General features: G+C 40.2%; 1 protein-coding gene across 1 annotated transcript in view; it reads left to right on the forward strand.

Annotated features, from left to right (window-relative positions):
- LOC106132157 (amyloid protein-binding protein 2) overlaps nt 1-21,308 on the forward strand; it is a 46,782-nt gene that overhangs the window by 24,011 nt on the left and 1,463 nt on the right. Inside the window, exons 2-11 of the mRNA XM_013331497.2 lie at nt 10,709-10,822; nt 12,994-13,108; nt 14,008-14,134; nt 14,389-14,559; nt 14,854-15,045; nt 15,309-15,672; nt 16,514-16,616; nt 17,157-17,299; nt 18,073-18,238; nt 20,873-21,001. Coding sequence (XP_013186951.2) covers nt 10,709-10,822; nt 12,994-13,108; nt 14,008-14,134; nt 14,389-14,559; nt 14,854-15,045; nt 15,309-15,672; nt 16,514-16,616; nt 17,157-17,299; nt 18,073-18,238; nt 20,873-21,001 — 1,624 coding nt within the window. The remainder of the gene's footprint in view (nt 1-10,708; nt 10,823-12,993; nt 13,109-14,007; nt 14,135-14,388; nt 14,560-14,853; nt 15,046-15,308; nt 15,673-16,513; nt 16,617-17,156; nt 17,300-18,072; nt 18,239-20,872; nt 21,002-21,308) is intronic.

The raw sequence follows: 21,308 nt of genomic DNA on the forward strand, positions 1-21,308 counted from the left end.
CCAGTAAATTATTATTGTAAGTGTTATTGCTTCTGAATTACTGGTGTATGCAATTACTGATTTATTAAGTCTGCTCGTATCGTATTAATTTCTCAGTTAACATGCATACATACATATGATCACGTCTATATCCCTAGCGGGGTAGACGGAGCCACCAGTCTTAAAAAGACTGATAGGCCACGCTCAGCTGTTTGGCTTAGTGTTAGAATTGAGATTCAAATAATGACAGGTTGCTAGCCCATCGCGTAAAACAAGAATCCCTCATCCAAGTTTATAAGCCTATCCCTTAGTCGCCTTTTACGACATCCATAGGAAAGAGATGGAGTGGTCCTATTCTTTTTCCTAATGAATATTATTTATATTCTATTATTTTTTTTGTTAACATGCACTTCGGTTATAAAGAAGTCTTTAATATATTGCGCTTGCGCATTCGTCTGTTTATTTAAAAGTATCATTTTACTACATTGTGCCTGAATTGTTTCTGCCACAACTGTTTACAGTTCACTCGTGTAATTGTATGATTATCTTTGTCCAAATTACGTCAATCTCGTTCTTTATCGCTTGTTGAAATAAAAAGATGTGATACCTTTCTTATCTCGAGTAATAAGAATTCAGGGTCGGGATCCCATATATCCTGGTTAAAGAGCTATTATACTAATACAATTTGACGCTTTATATTATTAACGGGAAGATAAAAAACAGCATTATGAGTTGTGATTCATGATTATCTAAGTAGGAAATGCTAAATGATTATGTGTGAGATTGATGTGCCTAGGTACGTCAGATAATTTGGAGCACATATTTTGAAGAAAAATATGTCTCTGTAAAAATACAAAGAGATTTACGAGACTTAGTACTTCCCCAACTCTACCAACTGTCTTTGATATGTAACAAAGAAGAGTTTTGTGCTGTTTTGTATGTTTTTCTCTTATTGTGCTATAAAGAGTTTTATCTATCTATCTATCTAAGATTTTGGGAAATTCACAGTTCATACGGCAACGAAGTCTTGTGAATATTAAAATCGTTTAACAGCGTGGTTCTCACTGGCAATAGTGTTTAAATGTATTTAACACTAGTTGTGCCCACGATTTCGTCCGCGTGAAATAGTTATTTTGGGCATCATTGAAGAATGAATTATATTTCCCCGTTTTTTTCACATATTCCATTACTTCTTTGCTCCTTATAGTTGCAGCCTGATGTTATATAGCCTAAAGCCTTTCTCGATAATGGTCTATTAAACTCAAAAAGAATTTTTCAATTCCAACCAGTAGTTCCTGGAGATTAGCGCGTTCAAACAAACTCTTCAGCTTTATAATATTAGTATAGATTTGCTTATTCAGAAACAATGTCTCAGACACAAGAAAGACTAGACGCGGCCAATTAAACGCCAGGGTCGCATCACGGTGTCAATGGACAGCCAATGTCGCCTCTGTGCAATCGAATGCAATGTCGCTTGACGATTTCTCTGAAATTTTGCAAGAGTCTATGTAAAAAGCTTTTTGTATATTCCTACGGCAGCAAAAGCTATATGCTATGGTAACGACACGTCACGTTATGACGCGAAATCAACCCAGGGCCAGGTTTCAATCAAAGCGGATAGGGGACGGATATGTGGCGACATCTATACGCTCGCAAGTCACAAAAATAAAATCACGCCACGCTATCACTAAAAAAAAGAAAAGTCTAAATCGCGCAAGCAAAGATTTCACGGATTGGAGCATATATACGACTCCCGACACAACATTGTCGGAGCAGCGGTTCCCCAGGCGTCACACCTAGCCTGGCGGAAGATCTTCCATTTGGTGGCGGTCTAGCTGAATCATTGCTCCCATTCGTGACCCCTACGTGAAGCTAAGGGAAGAGGAGATGTGAGAATAACGAAAACTGATTACTTATTAACAAATCACATCTCGTCTTCTCTTCTCTCCGCTTTGGTAGAAACCTGGCCTAAGAATGATTCTAGACGCGGCAAATAGAACGCCAGGGTCGCATCACGGTGTCAATGGACGGCCAATGTCGCTTCTACGCAATCGAACTGTGCCATCGTGCACTATGAATGCACGGCCCGCTGACATCTATAATGTACACTAGACTTCATATTGAAGATAAAGAATTGGCCTTCGATTTTGGCCATTTCGACACTGTTTGGGAATTATTTGGGTGGAATTTTATGCCGCTTCGTCCTTTGATAGCGAATTTTAGAATATTCTTAATTTAATAATATTAATATACTGCTTGTTATGTAATTAGATTAATAATTATTGTAATAACCATTCAACAAAACACAGTAAAATGCACTAAGTGCATTTAATTTTACTTAAAATTAACAATGTATCACGGCGACGGAATTTTATTTTATTTTTAACACTCCGTACATTCTGTGGTACTCCCTCGGTTTACCCCGGGCTCTTCTCCGTTGAAGTTAGGATTTAGGATGTAACTGACGGACACACTATGTGTGGGGGAGCTTCAAATGGGGGGCCAAAAATTAGCTATCTTTTTTGTATAGAATATTTAGTCCAGCGCACTTGTTTTATTCACGTCTGTGGTACGGTCGCATTGTGCGCTTGATGCGTTATCTCATTGTCATGTGTGTCTTACAATGTTCTGTCGCAAGATTGAGATATAATTTTGTTATTGTCGCTATTTTGTTTTAAAGGTTTCTTGAGCGGTTCTTAAGGTATTTTTTTAAGGCAAATAAAATTGTTTCTAGGTCCTGCTGTCCAAGTGCATAATAGCATTACGTGCAACAAATGTTAAGTTGTATTTGTAGTGTAGAAAAATGCATTTGCAACTTACATACATACATACATATGGTCACGTCTATATCCCTTGCGGGGTAGACAGAGCCAACAGTCTTGAAAATACTGAATGCCCACGTTCAGCTATTTAGCTAAATCATAGAATTGAGATTCAATTAGCGACAGGTTGCTAACCCATCGCCTAAAAAAGAATCCCAAGTTAAGTAAGACATCCATGGGAAAGAGATGGAGTGGTCCTATTCTTTTTTTTAATTGGGAACCACACGGCACAGTTGTATTTATAGTGTAGAAAAATGCATTTGCAACATATGTACATTGTATTTAATGCAGCTCGTCATGCATAGGCATTATGGCCGCTTAATTTAAAGGTAATCACTGACCGTGTGCATCCGATAGCGACATTATAATTTTATGCAGTCAGTTTATACACGAAAGGTTTCGTTGAAAATTGCTAACGATTTTTAGGGTTCCGTATCTAAAAGGTAAAACGAGACCCTATCACTAGGGCTTCGCTGTCTGTCTGTATGTCTGTCATCAGGCTGTATATCATAAACCGTGATAGCTGGAAATTTACATATTTATGTATTTCCTTTACCGCTTAAAAGACAAATACTAAATTTATTTTATTATGCCAAACAGCTGAATGTGGCCTCTCAGTCTTTCAAGAATGTTGGCTCTGTCTACCCCGTAAGGGATATAGTCGTGGCCTTATGTGTGTATGTATTAAAATATATATACATATATACACACAATGTAATTTTATCCTGCCGGCGTCAGTCCCGGTTGCAGATGTGTGCGTGAAGTTAGCATTACAGCTTTCAGCATATCAAAGATTTCTCTCAGAGTACAATTCGCTAATATTATTATAATTTGGATACGATAGTTCCTGATGGATAGGACAATAATAGGTCCACCCCATCTCTTTCCCACAAATGTCGTAAAAGGCGACTAAGGAATAGGCTTATAAACTTGGGATTCTTTATTTAGACGATGGGAAAGCAACCTGACGCTATTTGAATCTCAATTATTTCATCAATCCAATAAGCTGAACGTGGCCATTCAGTTTTTGAAGAGTGTCGGCTCTGTCTACCCCGCAAGGGATATAGACGTGACTATATGTATGTATGTGACCCATGAACATGACATCACTGTGGTATAGTTGTATGTTGTTACTTGAAATAGTAAATAATGTTCATGAATTGTTTAATTTGTTATTAATCTCGTGAGATACAATATGTCTGATGGGATGGGATGTTGAAAAGAAATAACGCGCCATTTGTTTTCTCATGCTTTGGTTTTTGAACTAATTTTAAGTAAAAAACTAATTCTTAATCGACTACAGGCCACAGATCCTACTAATATTATAAATGCGAAAGTTTGTCAGTATGTCAAGATGTCAGTATGGATGTTTGTTACTCTTTAACGCAAAAACTACTGAACCGATTACGAGGAGATTTGGTATGTAGGTAGCTGAAGACCCTAGCATATCATATAGCTAGCTAGAATAACATATAGGCTACTTTTTATTCCGGAGTTCCCGCGGTATTGATAGGGTTTCCATGCAGACTAAGTTGCGGGCGGCCTCTAGTAATGCCATAGGTACAGCTTAACGTGGCCTGTCAGACTTTAAGACTCTTGGCTCTGTCTATCCCGCAAGGGATATAGACGTGACCATGTGTGTGTGTGTGTGTGTGTATTTAATTGATGACGTTTGAATACAAATGTGTGTGTCCATAACTGACTTACCTATTCTATTTCTATGTAAGTAGTATGAAGTGTTCATAATTATTTATAGAGTACTTAAATAGAAATATAGGCTATTGTCGAAAAGTTTGTTACAGTTCAATATACAAACATACATACATATAGTCACGACTATAACCCTTGTGGGGTAGACAAAGCCAACATCATCGTTAAGACTGAAACTGATGGAATTGAAATTATTATTGTAACAGTTCACAAATGTGAAATTTACAATGAAATATCGTTTTAAATATGTTTTATAAGCACTACGAAGGAATTTCACGCCGTGACTGTTAGGCAAGATGATTTTGCAATCAGACTATAAAAAAATGCTGATAACGTGAACTGTGTGTGTTTGTTTTTGTTGTTATTAAGTAAGATAACAGTGGGCCATATATATATCTATATATAAATTTATACTAACTTGGTAATAAAAAATAACGAACCGTTCTACTAAAATTATACTGTCTGCCCCCCCCTGGAGGATGTGGACATGATTGTATGTATGTAAAGTTTAATGATTAGGTTTTTAGAGTTGTTAGTGTTGGAGTAAGTGGCCAAGTTCCTGGAGTCCCTGATTCAATATGGTACTTAATTTAATCATTATGTTTTAGGGTCAGTGTCACTTACCATTTTATTATATGCATGATTTCTGTATTGATCCCATCCTCGTGAATCTATAAAAATCTAGGTCGTGAATCTATAGAAGTATAATAATGCACTGCAGCATTTTCTTCAACAACGTCAACTTCACAACTACTATAAAACAATACATTTTTAAACAGGCATATACCTACATATTTGGCATTATTTATTTCAAAGTTTGTGACACTTTATCAGACTGTCATTTGTTATATTGAAAAAAATATATATTTACCAAACTGTTGCCAAGACTTAACCTTTGCAATGAAAAGGTGACACAGCCGGTTGTGTGATCAGCTGCTTCGATACAAGTGACGTTTTATCAACTTTTGAATGTAAAATATTATGAGTTTAATGAATACTTAGCTTAATATCAGGACTTCCTTACTTATCATACATACATACATATGGTCACGTCTATATCCCTTGCGGGGTAGAGCCAACAGTCTTGTAAAGACTGAATGGCTACGTTCAGCTATTTGGCTTAATGATAGAATTGAGATTCAAATAGTGACAGGTTGCTAGCCCATCGCCTAAAAGAAGAATCCCAAGTTATTTTAGTTAAGCCTATCCCTTAGTCGCCTTTACGACATCCATGGGAAAGAGATGGAGTGGTCCTATTCTTTTTTGTATTGGTGCCGGGAACCACACGGATCATACATACATATCTTTTATTTATGTATTTATTTATTATTACACATAACAGAATACAACTTAGTACATTTAGTAAAATAAAAAAATAAATAGTAGAAACATATCTAGGTCGTATCCCACGGGATGTGTTTATGCAAAAAACAAACACGTCTTTATCCCGATGTATATCGTAAAATTCGACTATTAGACATGCTTATAAATTTAGGATTCTTTTTTCAGGCGATGGGCTGGCAACCTGTCACTATTTGAATCTCAATTCTATCATAAAGCCAAACTTTTTTCAAGACTATTAGCTCTGTCTACACCGCAAGGGATATAGACGTGATTGTATGTACGTACGTAACAATTTTGATAACAATATTCTTGAAATGGCTTCTCTGATTGATGTTATTGGGTATTGAAACCCTATGCAGTCGCTCAATTGATTGCAATTGAATGATTCGTCACGTTTGACTCTGAGAATTAATTCATCCTTTGACATTTTGTGACTCTTAAATAAAGTATACATACATATAATCACTACTTTGACTGGGGTACATATAAGTCTCCAAAGGTTCACGTTCAATAGTAGGTATGGCATAATAATCCTAACAATATTATGCTACTACATACTACAAACTAGCTGTGCCCGCAACTCGTCCGCGTGAAATAGTTATTTTGGGCTCCTTATAGTTGCAGCGTGATGTTATATAGCCTAAAGCCTTCCCCGATAAATGGTCTATTCAACGCAAAAAGATTTCTTTAATTCGAACCGGTAGTTCCTAAAATTAGCGCTTTCAAACAAACAAACAAACTCTTCAGCTTTATAATCCTACTACTATTATAAAGGCGAAAGTTTGTATGGATGTTTGTTACTCTTTCACGCAAAAACTACTGAACCGATTACCATGAAATTTGGTATGTAGGTAGCTGAAGACCCAGAATAACACATAGGCTACTTTTTATCCCAGAGTTCCCGCGGGATTGATAGGGTTTCCATGCGGACGAAGTCGCGGGCGGCCTCTAGTATTAGTATAGATGTGAAAGTTTGTGAGTAGGTATGTCAGGATGTCAGTGTGGATATTTGTTACTCTTTCACGCAAAAACTACTGAACCGATTACGATGAAATGATTTGTATGTAGGTAGCTGAAGACCCAGAATAACACATAGGCTACTTTTTATCCCGGAGTTCCCGCGGGATTGATAGGGTTTCCATGCGGACGAAGTCGCGGGCGGCCTCTAGTATTAGTATAGATGTGAAAGTTTGTGAGTATGTCAGGATGTCAGTGTGGATGTTTGTTACTCTTTCACGCAAAAACTACTGAACCGATTACGATGAAATGATTTGTATGTAGGTAGCTGAAGACCCAGAATAACATATAGGCTACTTTTTATCCCGGAGTTCCCGCGGGATTGATAGGGTTTCCATGCGGACGAAGTCGCGGGCGGCCTCTAGTATTAGTATAGATGTGAAAGTTTGTGAGTATGTCAGGATGTCAGTGTGGATGTTTGTTACTCTTTCACGCAAAAACTACTGAACCGATTACGATGAAATGATTTGTATGTAGGTAGCTGAAGACCCAGAATAACATATAGGCTACTTTTTATCCCGGAGTTCCCGCGGGATTGATAGGGTTTCCATGCGGACGAAGTCGCGGGCGGCCTCTAGTATTAGTATAGATGTGAAAGTTTGTGAGTATGTCAGGATGTCAGTGTGGATGTTTGTTACTCTTTCACGCAAAAACTACTGAACCGATTACGATGAAATGATTTGTATGTAGGTAGCTGAAGACCCAGAATAACATATAGGCTACTTTTTATCCCGGAGTTCCCGCGGGATTGATAGGGTTTCCATGCGGACGAAGTCGCGGGCGGCCTCTAGTGACATTATAAGATGGTAACAAACAATCACTGTATTAAAGTTGTATTAAAATTGATATTCAAATAGTGGCAGGTTGCTGGCTCATCGCCTTCAAAAACAATCCCAATTATTAATTAGTCTATCTCTTAGTCGGCTTTTACGATATCCATGTTAAGGAGATGGAGTGGCTTCAGCTACCTACATACCAAATTTCATGGTAATCGGTTCAGTAGTTTTTGCGTGAAAGAGTAACAAACATCCATACATCCATACAAACTTTCGCCTTTATAATAGTAGTAGGATGTTTACGTCTAGTTAAATAAAATCGATTGCTGACATGCAACCTTTGAATAATTAATTAGAAGAGAAAATGCTGAGGTAACTTACGCATCGGAATGAGGCTTTGAAAATGGTGGAAATGGTTTTACTCGCGTTTCGAGCTTGGTAGTCGAATTGGTAAGGTGCTCGGTTAAAATGCGTGTGGCGCAGAAAGGGCACAGGTTTGAATCTTATCTTAGGCTATGTTGTACCAATGGCTATTTTCGAAGTTATGTACATTAGTTTGAATACTAACCGTTGTGATGTGATGTGAGTGAAAAACATCGTGGTGAAACCTGCACATTCAGGCAACTGGATGTGTAACCATGGATCCAATACGGGTTAGGTTTACCTGCTAAATGTTACGGAGGTCAGATGGGAGTCGCTTCGTATAAAAACCTGACTCACCCTAAATCCAGGATCCATGGTCAAAGGCATAGGTACCCAAGCCTATCCTTTGTCGCCTTTTACGACATACATGAGAAAGATATGGAGTAGTCCAATTCTTTTTTTCTATAGGTGCCGGGAACCACACAGCACGCAATGAAAAAAAAACTTTTTCAAAACTCTACCGAATCACGTCTTAAAATCGTATTATAATGCGCAAATCTTTACTACATTACATTTTGATTAAGAACTCTACAAATAGACGCTATCTTTGTCCAGGTTAACTTTTTTTTCATGCGATCATTAGTCTTAAGAACGCAATGTAAACTTTAATACAATGTATATCTCGGAGGCTAAGCTATAAACTGAAGCGGTTTGACTATACGAGTAACTCGGTTTGAGGTTATCATCAAATTCTACTTTGTCTTGGAAACTGCAAGGCGCAGAATTGCAAAACGGACAATGTTGTTATAAACTAGCGGTTAAGCTGTGAGCAGTGGCGGTTATAATAATTACGCAGATAGAAAAAAAATCTAAATTTTTGTTCATTATTATGAGACATTTCAACATCACTGAATAATTGACATATCTATTGGTTTCACAACGTTGGTTGACGTCAAATATTACTCAAAATTAAGTTAACTGCCGCTTCCAAAGCGTCACAAACTGCGAAGAAGCGGTAACAAACTGCACTGTAGCATTATCTTCAATAACGTCAACTACACAATAATCCAAACTTTGTGAACGAGAGTGCAGAATAATATATATAGATGCTTCAAGTAAAATGTACACTACATAGGACCAAGTGGAAATCCATAGTCTCTGCCTACCCCAATGAGAGACTGGCGTGTTAGTATGTGTATGTATATTAAGATGTTAACTTATTTCAAAACTAACAATGAGAATGTGAAAAGTCACTTCTCAGTATCTAATTGCCCTCATATCAAATATTAACTGTTTGAACAGAAATTACTTGTTTACCATAAACGCTTCGTATCATATCGTATTTCAAAGCTTCCGATACAATTAGTAAATGGTACACATAGCTTAAGATTATTATTCGTAAATATGTTCTAAATGATCCATCAATAAAATGGATCGTAGTATATTTGTTTGATGGAAGATGTCATTAATGTTACTCTATTTCAGTCGGACTTATTTGGAGAAAAGAAAATAATAATAGTGGTTTTTATATAACGTCGAGTGAAACGGGAAATGACTTTCCTTAAATTTGACTTAAGTTTACCTCGGTGCTGTTGAGGATTTGTCCGTGTGGAGTCATGATATCTGGATTCTAAAAATTTTCTCAACATCGCATTACCTCCAGACCACGGCTCAAATAACTTAACGGCGTGACCGTTGACCGTGCAGATTCATGCAAAGGAAAGTTATATATGCGTTGAAAGTTTTTTTTATTTTTTAAAACAAAATACAAAACGTATAAATATACCGATCTCCCCGCTCAGCAAATGCCACAGTGTGAGCTTCGACATTTGCGTTTAAGAGTACATTCATACCTTCAAATCGAACCCAACCCTATATTTTTTTATAATGCCCTTTAACGATTTTATTTCTCGATAAAAATACTCACACCTATATTTTTCGGACTGATCTCGCTACCGCCCGTGAACTTGCACCCCACCCCACCGCACGGCATAACGGCAGCGTAGTGCATAGCCAGTTTTTACAATGTTCAGTTTATACGGCCCAGCCAGCGTTCGTTGACATACAATATTGCATTCATTGCAGTTTACAATGTGCACACGAACGCTCTCTTCCTGTAAGCGGCGACGCTAATAAAATGTTATTTGGCGCCGAGGGTGACTGACTGGTCTATGTTATAGATGCGCGCATGTATGATGCGTTTTGTAGCGGGAGAGATGATTCGGCTCATGAGAATGGTAATAAGCTGGGTTGGTACGGACACATCATGAGAAGAGAGGAAGGTCATGTTACTAAAAGAGCCCTAAATATGGAAGTGTAAGGTTTAAGAAATAGGGGGAAGACCAAAAAAAGAGATGGATGGACGGCGTAAAGGATAGTATGAGGAGAAAGGGAGTGACCAGTGTGATGGCAATTGACAGAAGTAATTGGAAAAAACTAACATACTGTGCCGACCCCGCGTAGAAAGTGCACTGCAGCATTTTCACCGGACGTCAATTTACAAAATATAGATCCATTAAATCTAAATCTAAATCCGCGGACGAAAGCACATTGTCCAAATTAAAAAAAAATGTGAATACTTTTAAAATTAATGAATTATTACGTGACGCAGACCTACTTCTGAAATACCTTTAAACATCCATATTGTTGATGCTCTCCCAACAGATGGTCCAATTCACATTCTGTGCGTTGTTCCAGATGTTCCAGGAGAAGAAGCTGTGCATCCTCGCTGGGGAGCTGTCACACCTGGACGTGTTCGATCGACTGCTGCGCTTCGGCGGTTCACAGCTGCCGCTGCTACAGTGTTTCCAGGTTGGTGAAGAATTAATTTGTTTTTTTTTTTAATTCATTTTGTGTGGCACCAATACAAAAAAGAATAGGACCACTCCATCTCTTTCCCATGGATGTCGGTAAAAGGCGACTAAGGGATAGGCTTATAAACTTGGGATTATTTTTTAGGTGATGGGCTAGCAACCTGTCACTATTTGAATCTCAATTCTATCATTAAGCCAAACAGCTGAACGCGGCCTATCGAGTCTTTTTAAGTTTTGCTCTATCTACCCCTCAAGTGATAAAGGCGTCATTATATGCATGTATGTATGTATGTATGTATGTGTGTACTCGTAGTTACCCGCGATCATTCTTCGGCTACAATTGGCGGCGTTCTGCGCAGCAAGAATGGTATGATATGGCATTACTGGCGCCTTGTCACATTCAACCAGTTGAATCTACATGGTCTGTCTAGATTGTTTTTGCTTGTGTAGATAACTGGTTGAACGATACTACACTTTAGCTAAACGCAAGGTAATGCGTCTACATGGTAGGAACTTAATGAGGATCGAACATAACAGAACATACATATGATCACGTCTTTATCCCTAGCGGGGTAGACAGAGCCACCAGTCTTGAAAAGACTGATAGGCCACGCTCAGCTGTTTGGCTTAGTGATACAATTGAGATTGAAATAGTGACAGGTTGCTAGCCTATCGCCTAAAAGAGGAATTTCAAGTTTATAAGCCTATCCCTTAGTCGCCTTTTACGTCATACGTGGGAAAGAGATGGAGTGGTCCTATTCTTTTTTGTAATGGTTCCGGGAACCACACGGCACAGAGGATGAGGATCGAGGCACGTATAATCTAGGTATACTATATTGTGAAAGGAAATGATTAGTATTTTTTATATTATTGTTTGTAACGAGTAAGCTCATAAAGTATTAGACCGATTTTGACGAAATTTGGCACAAATATAGAGAAGACCTTCAGGAGAAACATATTTTTGGAAATTTCCATTTGTCAGTTTTTCGAGGCTGCTGGCTCTGTCTACCCCCGAAGGGATATAGACGTGATTATATGAATGAATGAATGAATGAAATTTCCACGAGAACGTGAAAAACGTGAATTTAAGTTTACTATAATAAAAAAAAATTCAAAATAACTTCACTAATAGAATTCAGATTTTAATGGCTTATGTTTTCATTTATTTTAGTTATCAACATTATGGTCTGTAAATTACATATATACTCGTAAGCTTCAGCTGAACCTGGCCGTCGATACTTTTGAGACTGTTGGCTCTGTGTGCCCCGTAACGGCTATGTCACAGTCTAGAACCGCTCAATTGATAGTTTGTAATACCCGCAACGTGCCAATTTTGTAGAATCTGTGCCAAGACGCTTGACGATTTTGGCCATGCCGTGTGTTGGTTATTTTTGCCATTATCATGACCAAATACATTTTACTTTTTTTTTTACAAATTACACTGATTGAGTTAGCCTCGATGTAAGTTTGAGACTTGTGTTACGAGATACTAACTCAAAGATACTATATTTTATAATAAATACTTATAAAGATAAACATCCAAGACCCAGGCCAATCAGAAAAAGTTCTTTTCTCATCATGCCCTGGCCGGGATTCGAACCCGGAACCTCCGGTGTGACAGACAAGCGTACTACCGCTGCGCCACAGAGCCCGTCAATCGATCGCCGATCGAACGTCAGGCAATTTATCTTAGTTTATGTATGTTTATTTATTAATAAGTTTAGTTACACATATATTTAGTGGATAGGTATATGTCTATTATCTGTATTTCTGTTAGTATATTATTATATTGTTGCTCGTAAAAACACAGAGACTTGCCTCAGTAGACCTAGACTACATCTTTGATATATCTGTCAATCAGTTATGAATATGTGCCGTGTGGTTCCCGGCACCAATACAAAAAAGAATAGGACCACTCCATCAATTTCCATGGATGTCGTAAAAGGCGACTAAAAGATGGGCTTATAAACTTGGAATTCTTATTTAAGGCGATGGGCTAGCAACCTGTCACTAGTTGAATCTCAGTTCTATCATCAAGCTGAGCGTGGCCTGTCAGTCTTTTCCAGACTGTTGGCTATGTCTGTTGGCTATGTCTACCCCGCAAGGGATATAGACGTGATTATATGTATGTATATGTTTATAATAATGGTTCTCGTCTTACTATTTCAGGCGGTGACAGAGCACTGCGCTAAGCTTTCTACAGAGCTGTCGTCAGCGTATCTGTTGAGATGTGACGCAGCTTCAGAGCCTGTGGACAAACTCATACACCTAGGATTAAGGCTTGGTATGTATCATTTGTATTTATTTGAAAAAAATCTTCTTTTCGAGATCGTTGGCTCTGTATTCCCCGTGAGGGAAAAAAACGTGGTTATATGTATTGTGGCGTTTTACGCCGGGGAGACAGAAGCGGCTCGAGGTCACAGTATATATATGTATTCATTGTTACCAACCCTAAGGACACATGTCGAAAAATAAATTTAAATACTTAGGCATTTCAGTCTTTCGAGACTGTTGGCTCTGTCTTTTGTAAGCATTACCTTTTTAATACGTTTTCTAGTAATCGGTTAGGTGCCCGGTTAAATGCGTGATGCGCAGAAAGGCATAGGTTCGAATCCTACCTCTGCCCTATAACAATGACTATTTTATTAATTACGTACATTAGTTTGAATACTAACCGATGCTCTTACGGTAAGAGAAAACCTCGTGAGGAAAAAGAAAAAAGGTTTAAGTCGAAGATTGCGGAGGTCAGATGGTTGTCGCTTTTTGCAAAAACCTGACTCACCCAATCCAGGATCCATGGTCAAGGCTCACCCCGGGCTCCTCTCCAGAGTGTTGATGTTACAACCGGGACCAAAAGCCAGGATGAAGAAGACTTACCTATATAAAGATGCGAAGTTTGGATTGATGATTCAACGACCTCTGTGGCGCAGCGGTAGAACGCTTGTCTGTGGCACCGGAGTTCCCGGGTTCGAATCTCGGCCAGGGCATGACGAGAAAAGAACTTTTTCTGATTGGCCTGGGTCTTCGATGTTTATCTATATCAGTATTTATTATAAAATAAAGTATCGTTGAGTTAGTATCTCGTAACACAAGTCTCGAACTTACTTCGAGACTAACTCAATCTGTGTAATTTGTCCCGTATATATATTTATTTATTTATGATGGATTGATTATTGTCTGCAGGTGGTTTCCTCAACGAGGCCGGTTGGTACGCGGACGCCCAGAAAGTGCTGCTCCGCGTGAGAGACCTATGCCAGGCTCGCCCTCAGACCACCTACTACAAACGACTGACACTAGAATGCTGCCACAGGTATGTTATAGGTTATCTGGTTTTTATAATGTTATATTTTCACAATTCTATCATTAAACTTAACAGCTGAATGTGGCCTGTCAAACACAAAATATAAGATAGAAAGTCTAGAATCTCAATCTTCTCAATCTCAATAAAAAAAACAATCAAAAAGAAATGATTACATGATATGATATTTTTGTTGCTAAAAATCTCTACTGTGTAAGTTATTATCACTTCTAAAGTGTTCTAATAACTAATTTAAACATTTTCAGGTTATTAAATACACAATCGGCGTACTGCTGCTTCCCAGCTGCCACAGAAACATACTCGTTAGCTGTAAAACTTCTCGGTGTACCCGAAGATGTGACCACAAAACTGCCGCCCGGGCCCTACGCTGTCGCGGAGTCGTGCGACAAAGGCACTCAAACAGACTTCGATAGCGAGTGAGTGTTTAATTACTTGGAATTGTTGCTTCCCACAGCTGCCACTACTTTTTAATAAGGTGATCCCACTGCTGCCACCGAAATTTGTAGGTCACTGTGTAATTGCGTTTAAGAGAAAGAAAAATATTAGCTAGTTATTTTTTAATAGGATGGTGTAACTATAAATATTTTTAATGCTCACTGTGATCAGTTAGAACACTTTCCAGGTTTAAATAGAGAAGCTATTACGCTACATAATTAACTTTAATTTTAGTCAAGATCTATTTTCTCCAAAAATTCCACTTTGATATCCAGGTCAGACCACTCAGAAGTTCCTTGCTCATCAACCGGCGGCGTGGGTCGCACCAGTATCTGGGGAAGCACGGCGTTGGTGGCGAGACTATGCAAAGAGTTCAGTTCCTTATTCTTCGTGAGGTGTGACTACAACGCCGCGCACGCGTGGAGCATGTGCGCTTTGAGACTGTTAGACAAGCATACGCCTGCAAAGTGAGTACAATAGAAAGCTTTATATGTAACATTAAAAAGATTTATTTTCCAGAAACTTTTGGGTAAATAAATATTGAAGTTTTCTGTTTTAATGTTATCTTATGTGTTGGGTGTGTGAGACAAGTTTTGCGTTGGACGCGTTGTAGGCTGTGAAATCTGTCCTGTACAGTTTATTATAACTGTTTTTGAAAAATCTATAGCATTTTTTCCAGATAGAGCTGTGGAAATAGAAATGAATTGTTATCAACGAGTTTCGTTTCCAGGATAACGATCGAAGTGCTGCGCGCGTGCGGGAAAGCGTGCGTGGTGAAGCGGCGCTTCCCCGCGGCCGGGCTGGTGGTGCGGCAGGCGGCGGCGCGCGCGCGGCGGGCGGGCGCCCAGCACCCGCGGCACGCCGCCGCGCTGCTGGACTACGGCTTCTACCTGCTCAACATCGACTCCATCGCGCACAGCGTGGCCGTGTACGAGCAGGCGCTGGCCAGCCTGCGCCGCGTGTTCGGCCGCGGCAGCCTGCACGTGGCCACGGCGCAGGAGGACCTGGCCTACGCGCTCTACGTGCTGGAGTACTCCTCGGGGCTGTTCTACAAGGCGCGGGAGCACGCCGAGCGGGCCATCCGCATCATCGAGGTGAGCACTCCTCGGGGCTGTTCTACAAGGCGCGGGAGCACGCCGAGCGGGCCATCCGCATCATCGAGGTGAGCACTCCTCGGGGCTGTTCTACAAGGCGCGGGAGCACGCCGAGCGGGCCATCCGCATCATCGAGGTGAGCACTCCTCGGGGCTGTTCTACAAGGCGCGGGAGCACGCCGAGCGGGCCATCCGCATCATCGAGGTAGCTCCATATCACACATGTACACCTATTTTCCACTTTTATTCAAAGTCAGTATCAGGTGTCAGGCCGTAAAACTTAATGAAATGTTAGCGAACCACGGGGTTTTGAAGCCAGTTGCTGGAAATATGCTGTGATAAGAGCTATTAATTATGCAGATGTATCAATTTCTACGGGGACCGTGCCGTTAGAGGGATTAATGTTAGAAGGATATCAGATCATGAATACTTAGGGTTTACGAACCAGTTTCTTCTCTGAACCAACTGGGTCTCGGGTCCGATTCCCGGTCAAAACGTGATGGCTTAGGTCTGTGGACATTTATCTATTTAAGTAATTTATCTATTTATTTATATAAAATACAGTAGCATTCAGTTAATATCCGTATAACAGAAGTTTAAAAATTTGAGGCTAGCTCGATCCGTGTGATTTATCTCGTAAATATTTATACTAAAAGCCGCCCGCGACTTCGACCGCGTGGAATAAACCCCGCGAGAACTTCGGTATAAATGATCCACTTCCAGGATCCATGGTCAAAAGCACACCCCGGGCTCCTCTCCAGAGTGGTGAGGATGCAACCGGGACTAAAGCCGGGCAGGATAAGATTTTCTAGTTTTTTGATTGTGTGTACATATATTTTCAGAATCTGGTCCCCCCGGACCATTTGCTCCTCGCGTCCGCAAAGCGGGTGAAGGCTCTCATACTGGAGGAGATCGCTCTAGACACACCCGCCGGCCAGGAGATGAGTATGTACCTATATTTTAACGAACGATTGACGGCCTCCGTGGCGCAGCGGCAGTGAAATCGTCTGTGAAACCGGAGGTCCCGGGTTCGAATCCCGGCCAAAAATTGAAATTTGGAATTTGTGTTTTTGGATTCTTATATGTTATATACATACATAAGATCACGTCTTTATCCCTTGCGGTGTAGACAGAGCCAACAGTCTCGCGAAGACTGATTGGCCACGTGCAAGTTGTATGGTTTGATGATAGAATCGTAGCAACACGAATCATCGCCCATCGCCTAAAGGATGATTGATATAAATAATATATAATATACTAGAGGCCGCCCGCGACTTCGTCCGCGTGGAAACCCTATCATTACTTAACAAAAATTCCGCGGAAACTCCGGGATTAAAAGTAGGCCTATATGTTATTCTGGGTCTTCAGCAACCTACATACATACTGACATACTCACAAACTTTCGCATTTATTTTTATTATTATTATATATATATATAATAAAAATAAATGCGAAAGTTTATATATATATATAATATATTTACAGAACCATCGCTCCTGGAAGAGTCAGAGTCTTTGCACAAAGCGGCATTGGCGTTGTCCATGATGGCTTTTGGAGAGAAAAACGTACAGACAGCCAAACACTACGGCAACCTTGGCAGACTCTACCAGAGCATGCAGAAGTTCCAGGCGAGTATTTTGTGTCGCACAGATATTTATGTATACATACATACATACATGATCACGTCTATATCCCTTGCGGGGTGGACAGAGTCTGCAAGGCCACGTTCAGCTCTCTATGGCTCAATGATCGAAATGAAATTCAAATAGTGACAGGTTGCTGACGCATCACCTGAAAGAGGAATCCTCAGTGTATAAGCCTATCCCTCAGTTGACTTTAACGACATCCATGGTCAAGATATAGAGTGGTTTTAATTCTAAATTGTCGGAGACCACACACAACAATGTTACATACAATACATATAATCACGTCCCTTGCGCGGTAGACAGAGCCAACAGTCTTGAAAACACTGGTGGGCCACGTTCAGCTATTTGGCTTTAAGATAGCATTGAGATTCAAATAGTGACAGGTTGCTATCGCCCATCGCCTAAAAGAAGAATCCCAAATTTATAAGCCTATCCCTTAGTCGCCTTTTACGACATTCATGGGAGAGAGATGGAGTGGTCCTATTCTTTTTTTTTTCTATTGTTGCCTGCAATACCACACGGCACAACAATGAAATTAGAAATTAAATGAAATATTCTTTATTTACTTGAAACATGGTACAAATGGGTGTTACACATATATGTATGTGATTACTTACATGTTCCGCGAGAAGAATGGTTAATTGTGTCAAGGAAAATGTCCACACGGCACAACAATGTTCAATTGTGTTATTGAAAGTATATTTTCCGCCAGAAGTATGGTTCAATTGTGTAATTAAAAAAATATGTTTTGCCAGGACGCGGAAACCATGCACCTGAAGGCCATAGCCATCAAGGAGGAGCTGCTGGGCCCCGACGACTACGAGGTGGGGCTGAGCGTCGGCCACCTCGCCTCGCTCTACAACTACCACATGAACATGCACTGCGCCGCCGAGAAACTGTACCTCCGGTCTATATCTATCAGTGAGTGGGGTTTTTGGTTATTTGATTTTGTTGCGGTTTTTGTGTGTGTGGCGACATCTTTATATATATATATAGTCACATACATATATATATACATAAATAGTCACGTCTATATCCCTTACGGTTACGGGGTAGACAGAGCCGATAGTCCCGAAAAGACTGAATACAGCCACGTTCAGCTGCTCGGCTCAATGATAGAATTGAGATCCATAAAATCACACGACGCTGTGAGTCGGTCGAAAACAGTGAAAGGTCTAAATCGCGCAAGCAAAGATTTCTCGCCCGATGAGAAACTCTACCTCAGATCCATATCTATTAGTGAGTGCGCTTTTGGTTATTTGATCGACGGTTTGTGTGTGTGTGTGTGTGGCGACATCTATAAGTGTCTCAAATATAAACTTACGTGACGCTGTGACTCAGTCTAAATGACTAAATCGCGCAAGCAAAGGTTTCTCGGCTCTGAGAAACTGTACCTCAGATCAATATCTATCAGTGAGTGGGTTTTTGGTTATTTGATATTGGCGGTTTGTGTGTGTGTGTGGAGACATCTATAAGTGTCTAAAATATAAACTTACGTGACGCTGTGAGTCGGTCGAAAACAGTGAATTGTCTAAATCGCGCAAGCAAAAGTTTCTCGCCCGATGAGAAACTCTACCTCAGATCCATATCTATTAGTGAGTGCGCTTCTGGTTATTTGATCGGCGGTTTGTATGTGTGGTGACATCTATATTTACATATATATCCCTTACGGGGTATAGAGCCAATAGTCCCGAAAAGAATGCAGCCACGTTCAGCTGCCCGGCATAATGATGGAATTGAGATCCAAAAATAGCGGGTATTAGGTTAATTTTTAAAGTTTTTTATTATTCGTAAATTATATCGTATTTAAGTTTCTGCTGAGTCCGTCTCCTAGAATACGGTCCTGTCTCTTAATACTAATTAATACCTAGCGCCCGGCAATTTGAAATCGCTAAGTCTTCTATGAATTTCGTTGCGTTTTCGTTCGCTAGTTTTTTGTTTCTTTTCACATTTTTTTCATTCGATTATTTTTTTTATGTTAGAGAATTGTATAAATAGCACCCAATATATGTATATTTATTTTGTTAATCGTTCTTCTCTTTACATATTACAGTGCCGTGTGGTTCCCGGCACCAATACAAAAAAGAATAGGACCACTCCGTCTCTTTCCCATGGAATGTCGTAAAAGGCGACCAAGGGATAGGCTTAAAAACTTGGTATTCTTCTTTTAGGCGATGGGCTAGCAACCTGTCACTATTTGACACTCAATTCTATCATTAAGCCACACAGCTGAACGCGGCCTATCAGTGTCTTTTCAAGACTGTTGGCTCTGTCTACCCCGCAAGGGATGTAGACGTGACCATATGTATGTGTTACATTGGCAAGTTGGTATAAAACTACACTGCAATTTACCAACTCGCAGGCCTTGTTGTCTCTGTCTACCCCGCAAGGGATATAGACGTGACCATATGTATGTATGTGTTACATTGGCAAGTTGGTATATAACTGCACTGCAATTTACCAACTCGCAGGCCTTGTTGTCTCTGTCTACCCCGCAAGGGATATAGACGTGACCATATGTATGTATGTGTTACATTGGCAAGTTGGTATATAACTGCACTGCAATTTACCAACTCGCAGGCCTTGTTGTCTCTGTCTACCCCGCAAGGGATATAGACGTGACCATATGTATGTATGTGTTACATTGGCAAATTGGTATATAACTGCACTGCAATTTACCAACTCGCAGGCCTTGTTGTCTCTGTCTACCCCGCAAGGGATATAGACGTGACCATATGTATGTATGTGTTACATTGGCAAGTTGGTATATAACTGCACTGCAATTTACCAACTCGCAGGCCTTGTTGTCTCTGTCTACCCCGCAAGGGATATAGACGTGACCATATGTATGTATGTGTTACATTGGCAAGTTGGTATATAACTGCACTGCAATTTACCAACTCGCAGGCCTTGTTGTCTCTGTCTACCCCGCAAGGGATATAGACGTGACCATATGTATGTATGTGTTACATTGGCAAGTTGGTATATAACTGCACTGCAATTTACCAACTCGCAGGCCTTGTTGTCTCTGTCTACCCCGCAAGGGATATAGACGTGACCATATGTATGTATGTGTTACATTGGCAAGTTGGTATATAACTGCACTGCAATTTACCAACTCGCAGGCCTTGTTGTCTCTGTCTACCCCGCAAGGGATATAGACGTGACCATATGTATGTATGTGTTACATTGGCAAGTTGGTATATAACTGCACTGCAATTTACCAACTCGCAGGCCTTGTTGTCTCTGTCTACCCCGCAAGGGATATAGACGTGACCATATGTATGTATGTGTTACATTGGCAAGTTGGTATATAACTGCACTGCAATTTACCAACTCGCAGGCCTTGTTGTCTCTGTCTACCCCGCAAGGGATATAGACGTGACCATATGTATGTATGTGTTACATTGGCAAGTTGGTATATAACTGCACTGCAATTTACCAACTCGCAGGCCTTGTTGTCTCTGTCTACCCCGCAAGGGATATAGACGTGACCATATGTATGTATGCGTTACATTGGCAAGTTGGTATAAAACTACATTGCAATCGTCGCAGGCCTGAAGCTGTTCGGCGAGCGCTACAGCGGGCTGGAGTACGACTACCGCGGGCTGGTGCACGTGTTCACGCAGCTCAAGCGGCACTCGCGCGCCGCGCACTACAACCGGCTGCTGCAGCACTGGCACGGTACGTACGACTTATATATCACTGCATAGTATAAAACAAAGTCGCTATTTTAGTCTGTTTGTCTGTATGCTTAAATCTTTTTCAAATAGTGACAGGACAGTGACAGGTTGCTAGTACATCGCCTAAAAGAAGAATCCCAAGTTTATTAGCCTATCCCTTAGTCGCCTTTTACGACATCCATGGGAACGAGATGGAGTGGTTTGATTCCAGAGTGCAAGAACTGGCACTGCACACGGCACTGCTTAAGATTGATTTGAGATTCATATATTTATTTCGTTTTGTTATTTGTTTTTTGTATATTTTTACC

Source organism: Amyelois transitella, chromosome 13 (genome assembly GCF_032362555.1).
Source record: "Amyelois transitella isolate CPQ chromosome 13, ilAmyTran1.1, whole genome shotgun sequence".
Taxonomy (NCBI): Eukaryota; Metazoa; Arthropoda; class Insecta; order Lepidoptera; family Pyralidae; genus Amyelois; species Amyelois transitella.